At 36.8% G+C, this 23,465-nt stretch overlaps 2 protein-coding genes and 1 pseudogene across 2 annotated transcripts; all 3 read right to left on the minus strand.

Annotated features, from left to right (window-relative positions):
* Positions 1-4,055: 4,055 nt before the first annotated feature.
* On the minus strand, positions 4,056-5,000 carry LOC116521387 (olfactory receptor 13G1-like). Its single transcript, XM_032236064.1, has one exon. The coding sequence runs from the start codon at positions 4,995-4,997 to the stop codon at positions 4,056-4,058; it is 942 nt and encodes a 313-aa protein (XP_032091955.1). The 5' UTR covers positions 4,998-5,000.
* Positions 5,001-6,555: 1,555 nt separating this feature from the next.
* Positions 6,556-8,811, minus strand: LOC116521388 (annotated as a pseudogene).
* An 11,689-nt stretch (positions 8,812-20,500) lies between these two features.
* On the minus strand, positions 20,501-22,460 carry LOC116521389 (olfactory receptor 13G1-like). The gene is made up of 2 exons (XM_032236065.1): positions 22,434-22,460; positions 20,501-21,463 (listed from the first exon to the last, which is right to left on the minus strand). Exons 1-2 carry the CDS (start codon positions 22,458-22,460, stop codon positions 20,501-20,503), a joined length of 990 nt encoding a protein of 329 aa, XP_032091956.1.
* Positions 22,461-23,465: the final 1,005 nt, after the last annotated feature.

A 23,465-nucleotide genomic window follows, 5' to 3' on the forward strand; every position in this document is an offset into this window, starting at 1 on the left:
GAGAACCCTTGGCCATCTTTGATTAAGTCTGACAATTTCACAGTGGTTGCTGAAGCCATCTAGCCTGATTGGGCAGTGCTAAGGAGGAGGTTTCTCCAGACTACTCATGTAGTGTGACTAATTGGTTTCCAAACTAGACACATGTAAACAAAGTGATCACTATTCCAACTTTTATTATATTTTATCTCTGACTCGCATCTTCAGATTATATAGAAATGCATGTTTCTTTGATGATGTGCAACTGGATTTACCCATTGTATATTATACAAAGGAAATAGTGTTAAATGATAAATTGTTTGGCAAAGAAGTTTTAAAACGGGTGCTGTTTATAATGGGTTATAACCCAAATAATTTAAAATAATAAAAATAATTGCAAAACAATGCAAGTAATATTCAATCATTTGATAATATGCAGGTATGTATAAATACATACATACATACATGCACGCACACACACATGCACGCACGCATGCACACACACACACAATTAAAATATTAACAAAATTATGTTTAAAAATCAGCTATTGTTAAAAATAGTGGCACAACAAATGAACTGGATTATTGTCTCTGGAAAGTATTTTCCAAAATTTGCTGGGCAGTTTTGCCAAGCTACAGAATCTGTTTGAACATCTCCTTAAGTGTCAAAGACAAAATATAATTTGTAAATAAATCTAGGTTGAACTGAAAAACAAACTCAGCTGGGCCAGGCCTTTTTTGTATTTGGCTGAGAGACCATACGACATTCCAAGCATTAGGGTTGATTAGGAAGGTGAAAACAAGCAAACAAACAAATACATCTAAAGAAGAAATGGCAAAGGTTTCTTTATTGTTGTAAAAAAAACTTTATGAAAGCATTTGTCACTGGAATATGGATTCAACTTCATCTATCTCCTTTTTAAAGTAAGTACTAACCAGTGGATTGTAGATCAAAGCTTTTAAAAAACTAAGTCTTTCACAATGAGTTACTTTCACACTGTACTACAATTTGTTGAGAAGGAAACTACAAATTCCATGATTCTTTAGTTTATAGAGAACATCAAAATGATAGCTTTGGTGAAAAGCTTCTCTTCAATGCTTTGGTCAAATATTGATGTGAAAAATAATAATACATTATATATGAAATAACAGTCATGAAATGAGAAAGGAAGTTTTCTGGGTGTATGTATGTATGTATGTATGTATGTATGTATGTATGTACATATGTACGTGTGTGTATGTATGTATATTTGTATGTATATGTATATATATATATATATATATATATATGTATATATATGTATGTGTGTGTGTGTGTGTGTGTGTGTGTGTGTGTATTTACAACCCCCGGTATGCCATTTTTACAACCCCCGGTATGCCATTTTTACAACCCCCGGTATGCCCAAATATGGGAGGAAGATCACTACTTCCATTCTCTGTCCTTTGGCAGAAATCCAATATTTTTACTGTTGCCTTTTTGTTATATTTTGTTGAATTTCTGCTGATAAATAAATAAAGGGAGACTAGTATAGATCTATTTCAAGCTATTTAGGTCTCATCAGCTAGCCGTACCCTTACTGGGATTTGAACCTGGGCTAATTACATACTAGGAAGACATCTTAGCCATTAGGCCACAGGCTCTTATCCGTTATCAGCGACGTGACCCGACAAATGCGCGAACGTCAAAAGCGTGCCGAAAAAACTGTGGCGCTAAAACCGCGATGTCAAAAGCGTGCCGACAACAGCGCGCCGACAAAAGTGCGCTGACAGAAGCGCGATTTAAGTTAAGGTAAGGTTTATAGATGATATAGATATAGATATTATATATATATATATAATATTTATGCTGATAAATAAATAAAGGGAGACTAGTATAGATCTATTTCAAGCTATTTAGCTCTCATCAGCTAGCCACACCCTTGTTGGGAATCGAACCTGTGCTGTATTGCATCTTAGGCAAACTTCTTAGCCATTATGCCACAGGTCTCCTCCTTATCAGCTGAAGCCAGGGAAGAAGGTATATATTTAGTGTCACAACCCCTGGTAAGCCCCAATTATGGAAGGAAGGTCACACTTCCACTTTCTGTCTGGATGGTCTCTTGTGACGAGCCGAAGACAGAGAGTGGAAGTGTGACCTTCCTCCCATATTTGGGCATACCAGGGGTTGTGACTTTAAATATATACCTCTCACCCTGGCTGGCTGATAAGGAGTCAGGCTTTGTAGCTCAATGGTTAACACATCTGCCTAAGAGGCAATAGAGCACAGGTTCGATTCTCAACAAGGGTGTGGCTAGCTGATGAGAGCTAAATAGCTTGAAATAGATCTATACTAGTCTCCCTTTATTTATTTATCAGCATAAATATAACAAATGTAACAAAAAGGCAACAGTAAAAAATATTGGGTTTCTGTCTGGATGGTCTCTTGTGACGAGCCGAAGACAGAGAGTGGAAGTGTGACCTTCCTCCCATATTTGGGCATACCAGGGGTTGTGACTTTAAATAAATAAATATAGATAGATAGATAGATAGATAGATAGATAGATAGATAGATAGATAGATAGATATACTAGATAGATAGATAGATAGATAGATAGATAGATAGATAGATAGATAGATAGATATAGATGATATAGATATAGATATAGATATAGATATAGATATAGATATAGATATAGATATAGATATAGATATAGATATAGATATAGATATAGATATAGATATAGATATAGATATAGATATAGATATAGATATAGATAGATATAGATAGATATAGATATCGATTCCCAAACTTGGGTATGGCTAGCTGATGAGAGCTAAATAGCTTGAAATAGTCTCCCTTTATTTATTTATCAGCATAAATATAACATATATATATATATATATATATATATATATATATATATATATATATATATATATATATATATATCCACACCAAGCACGCGTGCACACACACACACACACACACACACACACACACACACACAAGTTATTATAGCAACTCTTAGCAATTTTAAATTTTGAACTCTTATGGTCATAAATGCATAGAAAGCAAATGCTTCACTGCATCATCTAACCAACATTGATCTTCATGTACTGCCTCTTTGTTAATATTAAATTTATATTACTTATTTGTAGGTTTGGAATGTAAGTAGCAAAATGCATCAGGTAACTGAAGTTATCAAGTCTTATTTTGTATAATGTTTCAATCAGTTGTATTCATTTATTAACTTTATGGACCTATATGAATAAATGAATTTATGGATGAATCTTATATTAGTTTGTAGCCAAATAATAAAAGGAAAGAACCCATCAATTATACAGATCATGAATATAAAGAAAGTTAGATTCAAAATATTTTGAAACGTTAATAAAAGTTTACCAAGAACAAATATTGTCTTCTCTTTCTTACATATGCATACATAACATATTGCATGTCACCATGTATTTCCTCTCTATTCAATGCAACAACATTTCAAGGCAGGAGATTGAATATATTAACAGTAACAGACAGCAATGTTTCAAAACCTCTTTAGTTATTGTAACTCTATAGGAAAATCAGAGAAAAGGTATGTTTGTTCAAATCTGTTGCAAACTGCTGATAGAAAAAAGGGGGGGGGGAAACAGATGATAATGATCTGAAAATTAATGTATTTCAAGTATCAACATTAATACTTTCCAAGTAATTGGAAAGTTGTTTCACTCTTTTAAACTACATTTTCTAAAATGCAATTATACATCCCCCTTATTCTTTTCACATCTTGCATTTATTTAAGCATATAAACTGGATGGCCCTGCTTCCTTTAGACTATTATTGCAATTCAATATAGACTTTTTAAAATCTGTTAAATTTGCGCTCACCACCTCCTGTAAATTTAAAAAATTAAGACACTCCCTAAAAATAATCCCTAATGCTTATTTTCTAAAAGAAAATGAAATATCAATAAGAAAATGTAAACACAGAGAAAAGAAAAGAAAAAAACCTTCCTCAGAATATATTTGATGAATATTCACATTACCAAATTATCTTCATATTTTTATATATTTTTCCACTCACATGAAGATTTTAAAATAATTCATTAAAACAACTTTTGCTGGAAGAATTTTCTGTCAATAAGTTTTTTGAGAGCTTGCTTAACATCAGTGTTTCTCAGAGAGTATATAAGCGGATTGAGGACTGGAGTGACCACAGAATAAATAATAGCAATCACTTTGTCTTCCTCTAAAGAGTACATTGAAGCAGGACGGAGGAATGTATAGATAATGGTGGAGTAGTAAAAGCTGACAACCAAGAGATGGGAAGAGCATGTGGAGAAGGCCTTTTTCTTTCCTTCTGTGGAACGGATTCTGAAGATGCTCCTCAGAATAAACCAATAAGATAAGAAGGTCAGGGTACAGCTGCCTATGGCAATGACAATGGAAGCTGCAAAAACCATGATTTCATTCAGACTTGTGTCTGAACAGGAGATCTTGAACATTGGTGGTAGATAGCAGAAGAAGTGATTGATGATGTTTGAATCACAGAAGGAAAGCTGTAGTACAAGTCCTGTCTGAATTGAGGAATTCATTATGCCTATCAGCCATAGCCCAGCCATTGTCCCAAAGCAAACCTCCTTCCTCATGATTACTGTATATTGCAGAGGTTGGCAAATAGCAGCATAGCGATCAAAAGCCATAAATGCAAGAAGCAGGAGCTCTGTTCCTAAAGTCAAAGTAAAGAGAAATACCTGTGCAATGCAGCCAGGAAACCCAATTGTCTTTCTCTGGGTCAGAAGAATTTGGAGTAATTTGGGAACTATTATAGAAATTGAACATACATTTATAATAGACAAATTGATTAACAAAAAGTACATGGGTGTGTGAAGTTTCCTGCAGGTAGTGATGGCAAGGATGATTAGGAAGTTTCCTACCAGAGCCACAGCATAGATGAGAAAGAAAGTCCAAAAGATGAGCATTTGATTTTCAAGAGAACTCGAAAAACCTATCAAGATGAATTTTGTAATAGTGGAAGAGTTCTTCATGTTCAGATTTGTGATGCAAGGAAATGAAGCAGCATATCACTTTGTGTAGAGATCTTCCTTGCCATGTAGACTGTTTTTCATTCTATTAATAAGCATCCCTATTATATATGTATATATTCAAAAATATGGGGATAATGGAAGAAATCCATACAGAGACAGAAGCTTTCCAATGCAATAAAAGCTTACAAAATAATTGAAAACCTTTTTTGTTTGAAAACCAGGCTTTCAAATGCTCCTTATCAGTCAAGGTAGTTAAATTGCTGGGGAGAAGACAAAGATGTAGTAAACAAGCCGTAGTGTTGAAATTATCTCTACACTTGCTTAGCTTAAATACATTTTTAGCGGGCTTGTAGATGTCCAGATTAGAGCATTACGGACACATAAATGGAATCTTATAAAATTTAAAAACTGTAATGCAACAAGTTTATTTTATTGTCTCTGAATATGTAATCCCCATGTCAGACTACTTTTATACTGTCTCCTAATTATGTCCTTTGGAGATTGGATGTTTTAATAAGAGAAAATAACTTTTAAAAGCCTGTAGGATTTTTAGTTTTGCATATACTTGCATATCTACAGAGATTTATTTTGGTCCTTAAAGTTTATTCTTAGTGCTAACTGCAGGGGGAGGCGAGAGAACTATGTGCCTCCTTTGCATAAGGAATTTTTCGCCTTTTAACCCTTGCTCAGAGGCGAGGTGGCATTCACTTTAAAGTGCTGGCGTGTCTTCTGGCCATTCACCATAGAGTGAAACATGTCCTACTTTATGGCCGGGAGGCGTGCTGGCACTTTAAAATGCATGCCACCACCCCGAGCCCGGTCATACAGCCTGCTGTATGGTCGGGGCAGCGGCATGCACTTTAAAGTGCCAGCGTGCCTTCCGGCCATAAAGCAGGTCCTGCTGTATGGCCGGGGCAGCGGCATGCACTTTAAAGTGCCAGCATGCCTTCCGGCCATAAAGCAGGTCCTGCTGTATGGCCGGGGCAGTGGCATGCACTTTAAAGTGCCAGTGGGCTGTATGGCCAGGCCCGGGGCAGTGGCATGCCCTTTAAAGTGCTGCGCGCCAGACTGGGCGAGTCCCAGAAGACGCGCAGGAGATGGCGCAGGCATCCGGAGCCCCTTCTGTCACTATCCCTGAAGAGCCACCGCCGCTGCCTCACTCCTCCTCGTCTTTACCACACGTCACTGATATTTACATATAGCTGATGAAGCTACAAATCAGGTTTTCATTGCATTTTAAAGTTTCCAGAAAGAAAAGACTTAAGATGACCTTTTAAAAATAAGAAATAGCATAATGTACCAATATAATAGTAATGAAAACACAATATAGTATAGTATAGTCTTTATTGTCATTGTACAAATAAATACAACGAAATTGTTTTTAGTCTCACTGGTGCAAAATTATAGCAGAATACGCGTAATCAAGGTTTGTTACAGGATATGGCTATGGATGCATATATTTTTATAATCAGAATGAGACATTTAAGTACAATATTTAACAATGAAGAAACATTGTTTTCTATTAATCAGAATTGTTGGAATATTTGATTCTTGAACCTTAAGCTCTTGGAAACAATCTGAGATTTCTAGTGAACAATTTTATTGCATCTTTAACATCTTTGTTTCTCAAAGCATATATGAGTGGATTAACAATTGGGGTTACCACTGAATAAATGAGACACACAAGCTTGTCCTTATCCTGAGAATAGACGGAAGGGGGACGGAGATGATTTCAGAAAAGTAAAAACTGACTACAAAGAGGTGTGATGAGCATGTGGAGAATACTTTCTTCTTCCCTTCAGTAGAATAGATAGTCCTCAATATAAAAAAATAGGAAGTTAGAGTCAACCCAAAGGTACCCATGCAATATAACACATTTGCAATCTTTGCCAAAATATCATTTATGCTGATGTCTGAACATGTAAGATTTAATAGTGGAAAAAATGATTAATGACATTGGAATCACAAAAAGAAAGGTGCAGCAGAACTCCAGAATTTACAACAGCATCGATCATTCCAGTAAGCCATACAAAAATTGCAATGCCAACACATACTTTTTTCCTCATAATAACTGTGTAATGCAAAGGATGACAAATGGCAGCATAGCAATCAAAAGCTATAAATGAGAGGAGGACTGTCTCTGACCCTAAGGTGCATAGAATGAAAAATACCTGTGAGATGCAGCCATAATATGAAATTGTATTTCTATGGCTCTAGACGCTTTGGAGTAACCTAGGAATGGTAACTGAGATAGCCAAGATATTTATTAAGGACAAATTGAATCTGAGGAATTACATGAGTGTGTGGAGTTTCTTGAAATTAAATATGATAAAGGTAAACACCCAGAAGAGAAGAATCTGCAGTTCAGGAGAATCAGTGAAACCCAGAAAGATAAACTCTGTAATAGTGGAATGGTTTTTTATTTCAACAATTCTGTCTCCAGTGACCTGGGAAAATACATTATATTATGAATTATTTAATGTCTTAACCAGCTCATCATATTAATAATATTAACTGTTACTATTGTGTGTAGAAAGATTGAATTAGATATTATGAAGAAAAGCACTGAGCTGAAAATTGAGAGGCCAGAGGTTCTAGCCATGCTTCAGGCACAAAACTAGTTCAGTATTACATGTCAGCAGAAAACCTTACTAACATTTTAAAAACTTTTCATGCAATCATTCTGTCAGTGTCTTATTTGAAATTTCAGCTATTTGTCACTCTCAGAATTTAGTGAATGTGAAATAAATCTTCCTCTTTTTACTTAGCAGATAATATTTAGAAAATAATAAAATATAATTCTACGGAATAATATGAGCTTTGTGAGAGAATATAGTGCAGTGAAGATCATTGGTTCAAAATACCAACTAATGTGTTAGAATTGATCGTTTTTAAAAAATAGGTAAAGATCTGGCAGAAAAATGAGGATAGTAACAACATGAATGTGAAACTAATTCAAGGTTACAACTAATGTTGAAGACATTTATCTTCATCCTTATTTTTCCTTGTTTTTGCTGGATTATTTTTTCTGTTGGACGGGACAAAAGAAAATATGATTTGACCATTAATAGTTTGCAAAACATTAGAGGAAAACCTTTCATCAGTCAGATGGGAGGACTGAGTCTAGTAGGCACTCTTATCTCCTAATAACACAGACTCTAATTTATTTATTTTTCTTTTTATAAACTGTTGTTACCCCTGGGAGAAGCACATTGGAGACTTCTAAGAGAATCATTAAAGCTTCAGTTACGAAGTAATGTTTATCCAAAACCAGAACAGAGAAAGGAGAATGTTTCCAGATTTTGTGTTCTCTTAAATTTGCCCTTTGTCCCTATACTTTCTCCTTTCTCCTAGTTTTACTAGGTGGCCAGGTGTCACCCTTCTAACTACTATTTTGGCACATCTTCATCTAGATCTATAGCTACATTTGGCATTTTTATTGATTGATTAACTTTATACAGTATTCCACCTGTCACCCTGTGTTGAGTGATTCTGGACAGCTTATAATAGTATAAAAACATAGTTTTAAAAATTTAAAATTAAGAATAACATCAATTCAATAAATAAAGTGAAGGACAGTACAGGGGTGAACATTTATTTCTCATTCAGTAAATCATGTCCAGCATTGCACACCACCATCAGCAGAGCCATGTTTTAAGAGTGGAGGAGGGGGGGCAGATCATACCTCAGGTGTTAAGAAATTCTGGGACCATGACATAGAAGACAGCTCTAAGTGATCACCAATACCTGGAATTGGACCCAGAAGCAACTGGTAACCAATGCAGCTCATGTAACAATGTGTTACATGTGCCATCTTAGGAGCCTCCAAAAATATCCCAGTTTTAGCTTGCAAATATTCTCCAAAGATAACCCCATGTATAGGACTGCAGTAATTCAATCAGGATATGACTAAGGCACGAGTGACTGAGTACAGAGTCTAATGATGCAGAAGACAACATTACTGGTAAACATTCTTCCTCTCTGCTGCTTCCAAGCCCAGCTTTCATGTTTACAAAGTATCATGGGAAAAACAATTGGTTGTGCAGTTCCTTTCTACTCATGTAGGTATAGATACAAGATGGCATCTTAATATCTCATCCAAGACTTTCACTACTCATTTACAAATTGCAATTCACAGCATATTTATTCACCTTTCTGGTTTTGGTTTTTATTGTTGATATTCAAGCCTAAAATAATATTCAAAATAGTGATATAAACATAGCACAGTTCATAATATTTCTTCTTCCAATTTCAAAAACATTGACTATATTCCTTTAATATAATTTAACATCAATTTGAATACAAAAAATCTTCACACAGATAGAATTAGAATTTCACATATGTATGATAATTCACAACTCACTTCTCCTTTGCCCATTTACAAATACCTGGCAACTATTTTTTTATATTTTAAATAGAAGACTTTTACTATGGTCCAAACTGTCCAATTAATAACTAATGGTAGATATAGTAACATTCTCTAAAGTGTGTGTTTGTGTGTGTGTGTGTGTGTGTAAAACTGTCAAAGTTGTAAAAATAAACATGGTTCCTAGCTATCTCCTAGTGTTTCTTTCTTGATACTATTTTCCTGTTCCTGTTCATTTTTGGTTTATATTTCTTATAGCATTGTATTTTATACCAATTGTGCTTTTTCATAAAGGCAATTGAACATTTTTTTCCTTTGAAAACATTTTACTTCTCATCCAAGAAGCTTCTTCAATTCTTCAGAATTGAAGAAACTTCTTGGATGAGATGCAAAATGTTTCCGAGACAAAAACCAAGAAAATCCGTTCCTTTTGGAAAAAGCACCTGGGAGACACTCATGACCTGGATGATTGAGAATCTCAATAGATGATATGCTGCTAAATTTGTACATCAATCAGCTGAGGAAGAAAAAAGAGCTTTGGAAGAATGTCTGAAGGACAGTGAAGAAGATGCATTGAAGTTAGAATTCCATGAAGGCTTACAGAGTATCTGAGTGACCAAACTGACTTACAAGAAGGAAAAATAAAGAATAGAAAAGAAAATGTTGAAGTATTGCATAGCCAGTTCATAAAAAAATAGGCAAAGAAAATAACAAGACCTAGCAATGGCTAAGAGCAGGAAAGATGAAGAAAGAGACAGAGGGACTAATTGTGACTGCACCAGACAAAGCATTAAGAGTAAATACATAAAATCCAACATTGAGAAGATAGCAATAGATAACAAATGTTGTTTGTGCAACTGAAGAAATAGTAGATATCTGTAAGAATATCACACAAACTAATCATGGACCAGGTAATAATAATAATAACAACAACAACAACAATAACAACAACAACAACTCCGCCGTTGCCGGTAACAAGCCCGGATGAGAAAGGAGGAGGGTTGGGGTCAGGATGGCATCTGGTCCCGTAAAAAAAAAACCCCGCCAACCCATACAATATGGTGAAAAAAACAAATAAGAATTCCATACCGCATCGGTCGTCACGCGGGTTAACAAGGGCCACGGCGGATGTTGGATCCCTGGACATCCGTTGACAAGTGGGCTACAAGTGGACCAGCCAACAAAACGACAAAAATATAGTGCAGATGAAAACCGTGCCATAATGGCCTGTTACTACAACTCAGAGCCAGAAAAAGAGGCTATTTAAAGCGAATGTATGAATTATGGAAACAACAATATCCAGATTCAAATGTTAGTGAACAACGACTAGCAGATCAAAGGCGATTTATTATACGGAATAAAGTGTTTAGTGAAGTTGAACATGAGGAAATTCAGGCAAATTGCAAAACCCAAAAAAACAATATCACAAGCAGAAATAACTGATATTCAAGACACAACTAAAGACATTATAGTAGAAATCCCAGAAGAAGCTCTCGTGGAGGAAATAACATTACCACCACTAGAACGAATTATCACTGAACCAACTGATGAACTAACTCAAAAACAAAAAGAATTGAAGGATAAGATCATGGACCATTTTCTGCTTAATGAGGAAAGGCAACGTTTACCATCACTAAAAACTGTGCCTAAGAAAATTTTGGCCCCTATCATGAAAATGCAGTGTTTTCAACAATTGAACCGGGATCCATCTTGGAAAAAAACCAGTTAATGTACAGCACAGCTGTAATAGTCACTAATGAACTAGGTATTAAAATTAAAGTACCTAGTCACACAACAGAAAAAGCATCAAAGCCAAAGTGGAAAATCCGTTTAGAACAAAAAATCAAAAAATTAAGGGCAGATGCTAGTAACTTAAAGAACATGCATGAGCAACAGCTTAAAAACAACAAAATCATAGATCAGCTAATCAGAAGATATAGATTGGATACAAGAAACATCAATGAAGCTGTAGAGATTGTAAAACAGCAGATAACAGCAACAGCTAGAAAAATTGAAAGATATGAGGCACGAATCATCCAATATAAACAAAATCAGCAATTTCAATCAGACCAACAGCGTTTTTATCAAAGTCTTAATGTGAATGATGACACCAAAAGTGAAAAACCAGAAAAACAGGCCACAGTTGAATTCTGGAAAGAATTGTGGGAAAATGCAAAGGACTACAATAAGGAAGCAAATGGATACATGACTTTGAGAAAAGCATTGGCAACAAACAAATGCAAGTATTAGAAATAACAACTGAGATGGTCAAAAATCGAGTTAAAAAGGTAAAGAATTGGACATCACCTGGAAAGGACCAATTACATGGTTTCTGGCTATCTGACCAGTTTACATGCAATATTGGCCAGGCAACTGAATGAAATTTTACAAAAGGGCCAAATTGATGAATGGTTGACAACTGGAAAAACATACTTGATTCAGAAAGATGCAACTAAAGGAACAACACCTGAAAACTACAGACCAATAACATGCTTACCAACAACCTTCAAATTACTCACAGGCATTATTGCAGATAACATGATGGATTATTTGGAAACAAACAACATCTTGCCAGTAGAGCAAAAAGGCAACAAAAGAAGGAGAAGGGGCACAAAAGATCAGCTTCTAACTGATAAAATGATATTAGAAAATTGTAAGAACAGAAAAACGAACTTGAATATGGTCTGGATTGATTACAAAAAGGCATTTGACTCACTGCCACATAGTTGGATCATAAAATGCTTAGAAACAAATGGCATTAGCAAAAATATTACATCCTTTAATGAAAAGGCGATGAAACAATGGAGAACTGAGTTGGAAATAGGGAATGAGCTCTATGGAATGGTTAACATCAAGCGAGGAATTTTCCAGGGTGATTCACTTTCACCTCTTCTCTTCATCATCACAATGATCCCACTATCAGTAATCTTAAAAAAAATGAAATTAGGCTACCAAACAGCCAAAGAAGCTTAAAAATTTTTGCATTTACTATATATGGATGATTTGAAACTCTATGGAAAGTCAGAAATAGAAATCCAATCATTGACAAACACAGTCCGAGTATTCAGCACTGATATTTCAATGCAGTTTGGCATGGAAAAATGTGCCACTGTATCCATAAAAAGGGGCAAAATCACTGCATGTGAGGGAATTGAAATGCCCAATGGCCAACTAATTAAATGCAGTGAAAATGAAGCCGACAAATACTTAGGCATTCTGCAGTTGGATAACTGCAGAACTCAAGCATGGAGAAGTAAAAACTATTGTCAGGCGAGAGTACACCAACAGATGTAGGAAAATTTTGAAATCTAAATTGAATGGTGGAAATACAATCAAGGCCATAAATACCTTGGCAATACCAGTTATAAGATACACAGCTGGTATAGTTAACTGGACACAAGCTGATTTGGACCTTTTGGACCGAAAAACCAGGAAACTAATGACAATGCACTACAGTTTACATCCACGTGGTGATACTGATAGACTGTACCTGCCCCGAAAATCAGGTGGCAGAGGATTATTACAAGTGAAGCAAACAGTTGAAGAAGAAAAACATGCACTGGCTGATTATTTAAAAGAAAGTCAAGAACATCTATTAATCGAAGTAAAGAACAAAAATCTACTGAAGGCCCAACAGACGAAACAAGAATATAGAAAAGAAGTGATAAAATCAAGAATGGAGAGTTGGCAGAACAAAGCACTGCATGGCCAATTTCTGGAAAAAAAAATGGTTAACAACAGGTACATTAAAGAAAGAAATAGAGTCACTAATCCTGGCTGCGCAAGAACAAGCTATCCACACAAATGCCATTAAGGCCAAAATAGAAAAATCCTCTGATGATGCCAAATGCAGACTTTGCAAAGAAGCTGATGAAACTGTTGATCACATACTCAGCTGCTGTAAAAAAATCGTGCAGACTGATTATAAATTGCGGCACAATTCAGTAGCACAAATGATCCATTGGAATTTGTGCAAAAATTATAATATTAAAACAGCAACAAACTGGTGGGAACATCAGCCTGAAAAAGTCACCGAAAATCAGATGGTCAAGATCTTGTGGGATTTCCGTATACAAACCGACAAAATACTGGTGCATAATACACCAGACATCACACTGGTTGAGAAAAATAAGGTCACAATCATAGACATCGCAATACCAGGTGATAGCAGGGTCACCGAGAAGGAACATGAAAAAATCGCAAAATACCAGGACTTAAAAATCGAAATTCAATGACTATGGCACAAACTAGCAGTGGTAATTCCAGTGGTAATTGGCACACTGGGTGCTATTCCAAAAGCACTGGAATTACATTTAAAACAGTTAAAAATTGACAAAATCACCATCAATCAAATGCAAAAAGCCGCACTGCTTGGATCTGCACGTATATTACGAAAATATGTTACGACGTCCTAGGCCCCTGGGTGGGGCCCGACTAGTAACCAATGCCAAATCCGGCAAAATAACTGGCCGCTGTGATACAATTGTATAATAATAATAATAATAATGATGATGATGATGATGATGATGATGATGATGATGATGCATTGAAATACTTGAAAGAAATACAACTTTCCTGCAGGCAAGAACTGGTAAAACTACAAAATAGGCAAAGTGATTAAAAAATAAAGAAGCTAAAATGCTCTGAGACTTAAAATTCAAACAGAGCACCACCTGCCATATAACGTCAGACTTAATAATTTTGATAATAAAGCCAACAAAGAAGAAGTCAGGATAATGGACATTGTAGGATTGGGAAACAGTAGAAGAGCAAAAGGGGAGAAAATCAAAACATATAAAGATAGAAATAAAATGACTGTGGTAAAGACGAAGTCTCTTAACCGGATTGCGCCTCTACGGCCGCTCCAAGGCAGTGGATCCCAGAGGGCTCCTTGGTTTACTGAGGAACTCCGGGAGAGGAAGCGCCAAAGGAGACGCCTAGAGCACTTATGGAGGTCCAGTAAATCCGAATCGAGCCAAGCACTTTTAACAACCTGCACCAGAGAATACATTCGAGCAATTAGGACGGCTAAGAGAACACACATTGCCTCTCTGGTTGCGTCTGCCGAGTCGCGCCCAGCCGCCCTGTTTAGGATAACCCGTTCCCTCCTAAATAGGAGGGATACGGGCGATCCGCTGCAGGGCAGGGCTGAAGATTACGTCCAATTCCTCGCAGACAAGGTTGCTCGGTTCCGGGCGGACCTGGACTCCAATTCTGCAGAACCAGCCGAGGCACTAAGGGATAATCTGGTAAGCCATCGCTGGATTGAGTTTCAAGCTGTTACCCCTGAGGATGTGGACAAGGCGATGAGAGCTGTAGGTGCCTCCACATGTGTGCTGGACCCGTGCCCCTCCTGGCTGGTTGTAAACAGCAGAGAGGTGACACGAGGCTGGATCCAGGCGGTTGTTACCGCCTCTCTACGGGAGGGGGTCTTTCCCCCTGCTTTAAAGGCGGCAGTGGTGAGACCCCTCCTGAAGAAACCATCCTTGGATCCAGCTGTTTTAAATAACTACCATCCGGTTTCCAACCTCCCCTTTGTGGGGAAGGTTGTTGAGAAGGTGGTGGCCTTTCAGCTCCAGCGGTCCTTGGAGGAAGCCAGCTATCTCGATCCATTCCAGTCGGTCTTCAGACCCAGCTGCAGAACAGAAACCGCTTTGGTCGCGTTGACCGATGATCTCTGGAGAGCCAGGGATGGAGGCCACGCCTCCATCCTGGTGCTCCTTGACCTCTCGGCGGCTTTCGATACCATCGACCATGGTATCCTTCTGCGACGACTGCAGGAGGTGGGGGTGGGAGGCACTGTTTTACAGTGGTTCTCCTCTTACCTCTCAGACAGGTCGCAGTCGGTGTTAGTCGGGGGGCAGAGATCGACCCCTAGGCCCCTAACGTATGGGGTGCCGCAGGGTTCGGTCCTGTCCCCCCTTCTTTTCAACATCTACATGAAACCGCTGGGTGAGATCATTCGACGGCACGGGATAAAATACCACCAGTATGCGGACGATACACAGTTGTATCTGTCCGCCCCGTGCCAACTCAACGAAGCGATGGATGTGATGAGCCAGGGTCTTGAGGCTGTTAAAGACTGGATGGGGGTCAACAAACTTGTGCTCAATCCAGAAAAGACCGAGTGGCTGCTGTGTTTCCCTCCTGCGAATTGGCCAAGTGTTCCATCTCTCAGGCTGGGGGGTCAAATTATACGCCCCTCAGACAGGGTTCGCAACTTGGGAGTCCTCCTGGACCCACAGCTGACCTTCGAACATCACTTGTCAGCTGTGACCGGGGGGCATTTGCCCAGGTTCACCTGGTCCACCAGTTGCGCCCCTACCTGAACCGGGAGGCTCTCACAACAGTCACTCGTGCCCTTGTGACCTCTAGGCTGGAGTACTGCAATGTGCTCTACATGGGGCTGCCCTTGAAGAGCATTCGGCGACTTCAGCTGGTCCAGAATGCGGCCGCGCGAGCGATAGTGGGTGCACCTCGGTTCACCCATGTAACACCTATCCTCCGCGAGCTGCACTGGCTACCTGTTGATCTCCTGGTGTGATTCAAGGTGCTTCTTATCACCTACAAATCCCTTCATGGTATTGGACCTGGGTACTTGAGAGACCGCCTACTGCCAATTACCTCCACTAGACCGATACGATCGCATAGATTAGGCCTCCTCCGAATTCCATCATCTAGCCAGTGTAGACTGGCAACTACCCGGAGGAGAGCCTTCTCGGTGGCTGCTCCGACCCTCTGGAACGAACTCCTCGTGGAGATTCGGACTCTTACCACCCTCCAGTCTTTCCACGCCGCCCTAAAGATCTGGCTGTCCCAGCTGGCCTGGGGTTAAGACTCTAACCCCACTCGAATTTGTGTGGATGTTGTGTTTTTTAATATGTTGTATTGTTTGTATGTTGGAAATTGTTTGTCCTCCCCCCCCCCTTTTTTTGAACTGTGAGCCGCCCTGAGTCCCCCCAGGGAGAAGGGCGGCATACAAATAAAGGGGGAAAAAAAGAAAGAAAGCACAGATAGCACAAATAAAAGAACTACGATGAACACAATCCTAAAAACTATTGGAGCAGCATTGACAAAACCACCATTTGCAAAAGGAAGTGTTACTCCGAACAGCTTAAAGACATGTGAAAATGTATTTAATATATAAGAAACAATATTTACCTATCACAGGTACTTGTGAAGGATACTTGGACAAAAATACAAAATTCAGTGTCAGCATTCTGGTAATGAACTATAATAAAAATGTGTATTGTAGAAAATAAATGAATATTAGGGTAAATTGTATCCCAAAATATAAGATCAATAACATAATTTAACTTCACAATCTTGACTATAAGAATTCAATTGTTTTTAAATTAAATTAATGATTTTGGAGGGATGGTGGTAGAAGGAAACTTGAAAGAATAAAGTATATGAGAAAATTGATGAATTCAGAAATAAACTATATGAACATTCTTATCAATAGTGATATAGTAAATATCCAATATTTTCTTTTTTTGAAAAGTTTTATTTTAATTAAACAAAAACACAAAAAAGAATCATCTTTCGTTACATCTTGTGGAAAGTGTGTCGATTGGTTACAAATGCATTTCATGCGTTTCTTCCATAATCATTACATATACTTCATTCAAATTGAATTGTACATTTTAAATCAAAAAAGAAAAAAATATGTATTTTACTATCACTGTACCACAATTCTCATTTAATTACAATTATTTAAATGTGCTTTTCTCTAAAATCATTTGTATTTAAAGACACAACCACCTACCGGCATACATTCGCAATCTCAATAAACCATCAAAAACGTTACACCTTTATAACATATTCTAAAACAAAGCCAACTAGTAGGATATCTAAGCATTCCCTCCCCTTCCTCCCAACTCACAATTTAAAGCTTATATCCAATTTGTTTTTACTAGTACAACACACATGTATTTATCATTATCCATTAACATTTCCTTTTATTATTGTAGTTAACTAAAAAATATTTACTGTTTATATCACCTCTCCTCTCATCAGGCCCAAAAGAGATTATACCTTTATAGCAAGCTCTAAACAAGAATTTTTTAATAAAATTTATAGGTCTTTTCCATAAGTTCCAAATTACAATTTATATCCAAGTTATTTTTACTAATTAAGGTTATCATTTCATCATTATTATCGTAGTTAATTATATGTTAACAAGATGAACATTTAATACGAATCTAAAACAATCTACAAAATGCTAACATTCCTATTTATTAATCACCAAAAGTATCCATTAACATTTCCTTATTATTATTGTAATTAACAAAAAAATTATTTACTATTTATAAATCTTTTCACTAAGTCCCAATTCAGCCAGATTGCTTATACTAATTAAGGTTATCATTTCATTATTATTGTCATCATTAATTATATGTTAATGAATAAACATTCAATGATAATCTAAAACAGTCTACAAAATACTGAAATCCCTACTTATTAATCAACAAAAATTAACTAACTTTTTATCATCAACTTTCATTATCAACCTGTATCTTTCCAGTAGCGAAACAGTCTTATCTCTCTTGCCAGTTGCTGTGTCAATTCTCTTTTCAGCTCCTTTATAAAGTTTTTATGAACTTCTCTCTGCACTATATTGCTTAAAAGATCTCTCAGATAGTCTCTTTGTCCTTGAATTGTTATTAACTTTAGCTTGTCTTTGGTTGTCAAACTTATTTCTGAATAGGTTTCTCTTCTTAACTCCATCATTATCGCACTTTTTTTTCCTCCTGTATCTTGAAATCTGGGATAAAACTCCAAATTGTCAAGTTCACTTTTCCATCTTCCCTTCTTTCCACTTTCACCCATATTTGCTCCATTAATAAGTTCATCTATTGTCTTGTCTTTATCTTCTATATTTTCATTCTCTTCTTTAATTTTTGGGGCTACAACCCCATCATCTTTTACTGTGATAAATAGTCTATCCAACTTCTTCTGACATCTCCCAAATCCTTCTAAAATATTTTGAATTCCAGCCAGGATGTTTCAAAATTTTAAGGTTTACTCATCTGAATTTTGATCCATTTTTTTAAAAAAAAAAATGAAGTGGAAAAAAGGAGTCTAATACCCAATGCCATTCTAACCTTCCAAACTTCTTTTGTCAATATATCTATATTTATTTTAAGTCTTAAGCACAAGTTCTTCTTCAAAGGAGAAGGGTTCTTATCTTTTCTTTCCCTTTCCTTCTCTTGCCAAAATATTTTCCAAGAACATCTGCAAGAAGCAATTCATGCCCTTGAGTCTTTATCAGGTTTTGTAAGCAAGTTGCAAACCCTTCAGTTACAAAGTCAATAAAATCAAATAGGAATGAACAAAGGATACATTGTTTCAAAGAAAAAAACTTCAGACTCTGGCTTCCGAATGGCAGATTCCACTTTTTTATACTTTTCTCAATTTTATGGAAAACAAAAATCTTTAATTGTCTTTGGTGGAATTTTATAACAAATAGAAGGGAAAATTTGTTAAAATAAAAAAGAGAGTTTTAATTTAAGCCAAAAAATAGGATAAAAAAGTAAAGAAAGTAAAGAATAAAGGAAAAAAATCAATTCATTCAGGAAATGTTACAATCACTTCAATCCACAAAACATTGTTACAAGAAAGAACAAAAACTTTCCAAGGCAGTCCAATAAGGATTAAATTCACCACTTTATTCTTTTCTTAGAGGACTAATTTTTCTTTAAATTTTTTTTTCTTTGGGTGATCTTTCTCAGAGTAAAAAAACCCCCACTCGATGGATTCACTTTCACTTCTTTCCTTCCGGAGCCTTCTCTGACTTCATCAGCCTGGGGGCTACCTGTTTGCCACTGGCTTGAAGCACTTCCTTTGGGTCAAGCAGGGACTTTGGGGTGTCCCTGAGACCAGCAAGGCTTTGTCTTCCTGGTCACCGTCTCTCCAGGACGGTTTAGGTCCTGCTGGACCGTCGAATGGCAAAAGTGTCAATGGCGGTCTCAGACAGTCGAGGCTGCATGTTGTGTTGTCATGACATTGGCCCCTCCTTCTATGTAAATATCCAATATTTTCAAAATACAATCAACCCTCCCAGTTCTGTAAACTACAAATAAAATTAATTACATCAAAAGTCTTATAACTGTTATTTTTATTAAAGAATGACAACAAAAACATATTAAGAATTGTAACAGCAATTACAGAAATCATGCAAATTTCTAACCCTGTCTGTTCACTGTGGTGTCACTTCAGGATAATCCTAAACAATCCAAAATACAATTTTTTTTTAAAAAAAATGATCTGCTATAACAAGAAAGCTGATTGCTCTTTTAGACAAAGAAGGCTTTCAATACAGAACTTTACAACATGAAAGTATGATATTTAATTCAGTTTATGTAGCAAAATATTGGATGCCATATATCTAAAAACAGCACAAGCAACATGATGTAAAATACAAACAACAGTTGAGGAGCCAAATCAACCAAACTTGTGAGTCTATGATTATTTTCCCACAAATCAAGTACTTTTAATTTCAGGGACCCTTGGTATTCTCTGAGTTTGGTTGCTTTTTTCCAGATGTTTTATTATCCAATTTAGATAACATCACCAGCACTAGCATAGATTATATTACCTAGCTAATTCTAGTAGTGCTATCACTAATTATGTTACCTAGTTTGGGTAATCATGCTGAGAAAGCACTAAGAACTTCTCCTTTCAATCCTGAGTTACAAATATTCTCCTTTATTTATGCTTTTAATTCCTCTACCAATTTTACTATATAACCCCCCCCTTTTTTTAAAAGTACTAATTGCAAAATTAGAAATATTCAATATGTACTCTGAATGTAGCTTCAGATATTTCTAGAATGTTTTAAAGTAATGCTTCATCAAATAATTCTTATTTAAGATACATTTTCATGTAATTTATGATGATCAGGTTTTCATTGTATTTCTGGGTTGCCTGGAAGAAAAGTTTTAAGAAGTACTTTTGAAAATAAGAAATAATAATATCAATCACGTAAACAAAATGTTTGATATCCAATTTTGTTACAATATATGATATGTTTGTATTTTATACCAACAAAGAGACTCTTAAGTACAATATGTAATATATGAAGAAACATTGCTTAATGCTCACCATAATAGCAGGAATATTTTACTGATGAAATTTAAGATCTTGGTAGAACCCTGAGATTGCCAGTGAAAATTTTCATTGCTTCTTTAACATCCTTGTTTCTCAAAGAATATATGAGTGGATTGATAACTGGAGTTACCACTGAATAAATAAGAGACACAAGCTTGTCCTTATCTAAGAAATAGACAGAAGAGGGTCTCATGTACGTGTAGATGATTGCAGAAAAATAAAAACTGATTACAAAGAGATGTGAGGAACATGTGGAGAAAGCTTTCTTCTTCCCTTCAGTTGAACGGATCCTGAAGATAGTCCTCATTATAAAAAAATAAGACGTTAGAGTCAACCCACAGGTACACATGCCATAAACCACATCTGCAACCTTTGTCATTAAGTCATTTATGCTAGTGTCTGAACATGAAAGATGTAATACTGTAGGGATATCACAATAGAAATGATTTATAACATTGGAATCACAAAAAGAAAGTTGCAGGAGAACTCCAGTATTTACAGCAGTATTTATCATTCCAGTAACCCATACAAAGATTGCAATGCCAACACATACTTCTTTCCTCATAATAACTGTGTAATGCAAAGGATGACAAATGGCAGCATAGCGATCAAAAGCCATAAATGAGAGAAGCACCAGTTCTGATCCCAATGCCCATATAATGAAAAATATCTGTGTGATGCAGCCATGAAATGAAATTATTTTTCTATGGGTCCAGAGACTTTGAAGTAACCTAGGAATTGTAACTGAGACAGAAAATATATTCAGTAAGGACAAATTGAATATGAGGAAGTACATGGGTGTGTGGAGTTTCTTGAAAGTAGATATGAAAAAGATAAGAAGGATATTGGCTGTTAGAGCTGCAGCATAGATGAAGGCAAACACCCAGAAGAGAAATATCTGCAGTTTAGGGGAATCAGTAAGACCCAGTAGGATAATCTCTGTGACAGCAGAATGGTTTTTTATTTCAGCTACTCTGATTCCAGTAACCTAAAAAGATACAAGATATTATTATTTTTTTGTTGATGTAAACATCTCACACTTTTAATATTAAAGGTAATTGATGTGTAATGAAAGGCCCAGTTTGATGTTGTGTAGCAATGCATTGGGCTGAAAATTGGGGGCACTTAAGTTCTAGTCTTGCTTTAGGCAAAAAGCTAGTTCACTATTATTTGAAAGGAAGAAAGCTTCAGTTGCATTTGGAATCTTTTCATCTAGATTTTCTGTGATACCTGAAAATTGTGCTATTTTCTTTCTCCCCAGAACTTGTGGGTGGAGGAATACCTCTTGCTTCCTGTTTAGTGGTTGAATATTATAAATCAAATTTAGAAAGAAAGTTGCAGAATTATTCTCTTTTAATAGAATGCATCTAACTGTATACTAAAGTTCTATTAGAAAATACGACAATTTGTGAGAGAATATAGTGCAATGAATTTTCAAAGTATTAGAATCAGAGGATTTTAGTAAAAAATGTAGGTAAAGATCTGAGAGAAAAATGAGGTTAATAAGAGTATCAATGTGAAATTCAATCAAGATTATATTTAATGCTGAAGATATTTACCACCATTCTTATTTCTTCTTTGCTCTTACTGGACTTTGCTTTTCTGTTATATGGAATAAAAAAAATAAGGTTTGGCATCTATCAGCTGCAAAACATTGGAGCCAATTACTTTCACCAGTCTGCTGGGGAAGGTTCAGTCTATGATAGGCATGTTCTGGTTTAAAAATCTATGTTCTTATCAAGCAATGTTACACCTGGGAAGAGCACTTTGGGACTTAAAGAGAATCCATAATTCTTCCAGATATTAAGCAATACTTGTCTAAAACCAGAAGAAAGAAAAAAAATGTTTCCAGATTCTCTGTTCCCTTAGGATTGCCCCCTGTGCCCTGCATCTTTCTCCTTTCCATTGCTCTTACTTTCTAGAATGGTGCCACCCCTCCAACTAACATCCTGGCATACCTCACTACTGAAGATAGGTTTCTTCATTACTCATCCCCAAGGCATGGTTTCCACGATATTTGGCAGGTAAATCCTTTGCATTGATCCCCCATCCTATACTTTTTGTGTAATAAATCTGGATAGAATATAACTCATTTTGCTCTGGAAAGTGAATAGACAGTGTTAGACTGGGTGAACGGGGGAGGCAGACTCAGGCTCAGTAACAACAGCTCTTTATTCAGTGACTACAATCCAGTGAAGGTCCTGTCCGGCAGCACCCTTTTTAGAGGACTTCGGTAAGGCCTTCAGCCAATCAGATTTAAATGAGTTCCCATTGGTAGCAATGGACCTTGGTGGAAACTACATGCATTCAAGGTGCTTAACATACTCAAACTACTTAACACCCCTGACCTCTTAGTTGGGTTCATCCAGCTTATGACGTAGTCATGCAGGTAGGTGGGTTTTTGGTGGCTCAGTGCAATCCCCCAGCATAGTTGTGGACGTAAAATCGATCCCCTACACTAAAATGTCTAACCTTGCTGTTTGAATCAGGCGGCATTATGGCAGAGTAGTTTGGGTGTAACTGGTCTAAATGCAACCTTAGCCGACAACCCATTAGAAGCTCAGAAGGGCTTCTCCCAATGGTAGAATTCAGTGTGACGTGTTGAATTAATAGAAATTGATCAACCCATGTTTGCCAATCCCCCAGCCACATCCTGGATAGGGCTTTTTTAGCAGATCGCACCATTCTCTCTGCCTGCCCTTTACTGGCTGGATGGAATGGAGTGACCAGTGTATGCCTGATTCCCTGTGCTGTAGGAAGGTCTCAAATTGCAGGGCCATAAATTGGGGCCCATTGTCAGAGACAAAGACATTGAGTAGGCCGGGAGTAGAGAAAAGTCTGTGGTGCCTTGATAACTGCTTCTGCCATGATGGAGTTATAAGGACTACCTCTATCCATTTCAAATATGCATCCACAACTACCATGAATTTTTGGCCATGAACTGGGCCGGCAAAGTCAATGTGCACCATAGACCATGGTGCTTGAGGTCA

This window comes from Thamnophis elegans, chromosome Z (assembly GCF_009769535.1).
Source record: "Thamnophis elegans isolate rThaEle1 chromosome Z, rThaEle1.pri, whole genome shotgun sequence".
Lineage (NCBI taxonomy): Eukaryota > Metazoa > Chordata > Lepidosauria > Squamata > Colubridae > Thamnophis > Thamnophis elegans.

Coding starts and splice junctions, on each gene's coding strand:
- LOC116521387 (XM_032236064.1), bottom strand. CDS start 4,997: ATGAAGAACTCTTCCACTATTACAAAATTCATCTTGATAGGTTTTTCG.
- LOC116521389 (XM_032236065.1), bottom strand. CDS start 22,460: ATGAAGAAACCTATCTTCAGTAGTGAG. Junction 21,464..22,433: donor AACCTATCTTCAGTAGTGAG/GTATGCCAGGAT, acceptor GTATCTTTTTAG/GTTACTGGAATCAGAGTAGC.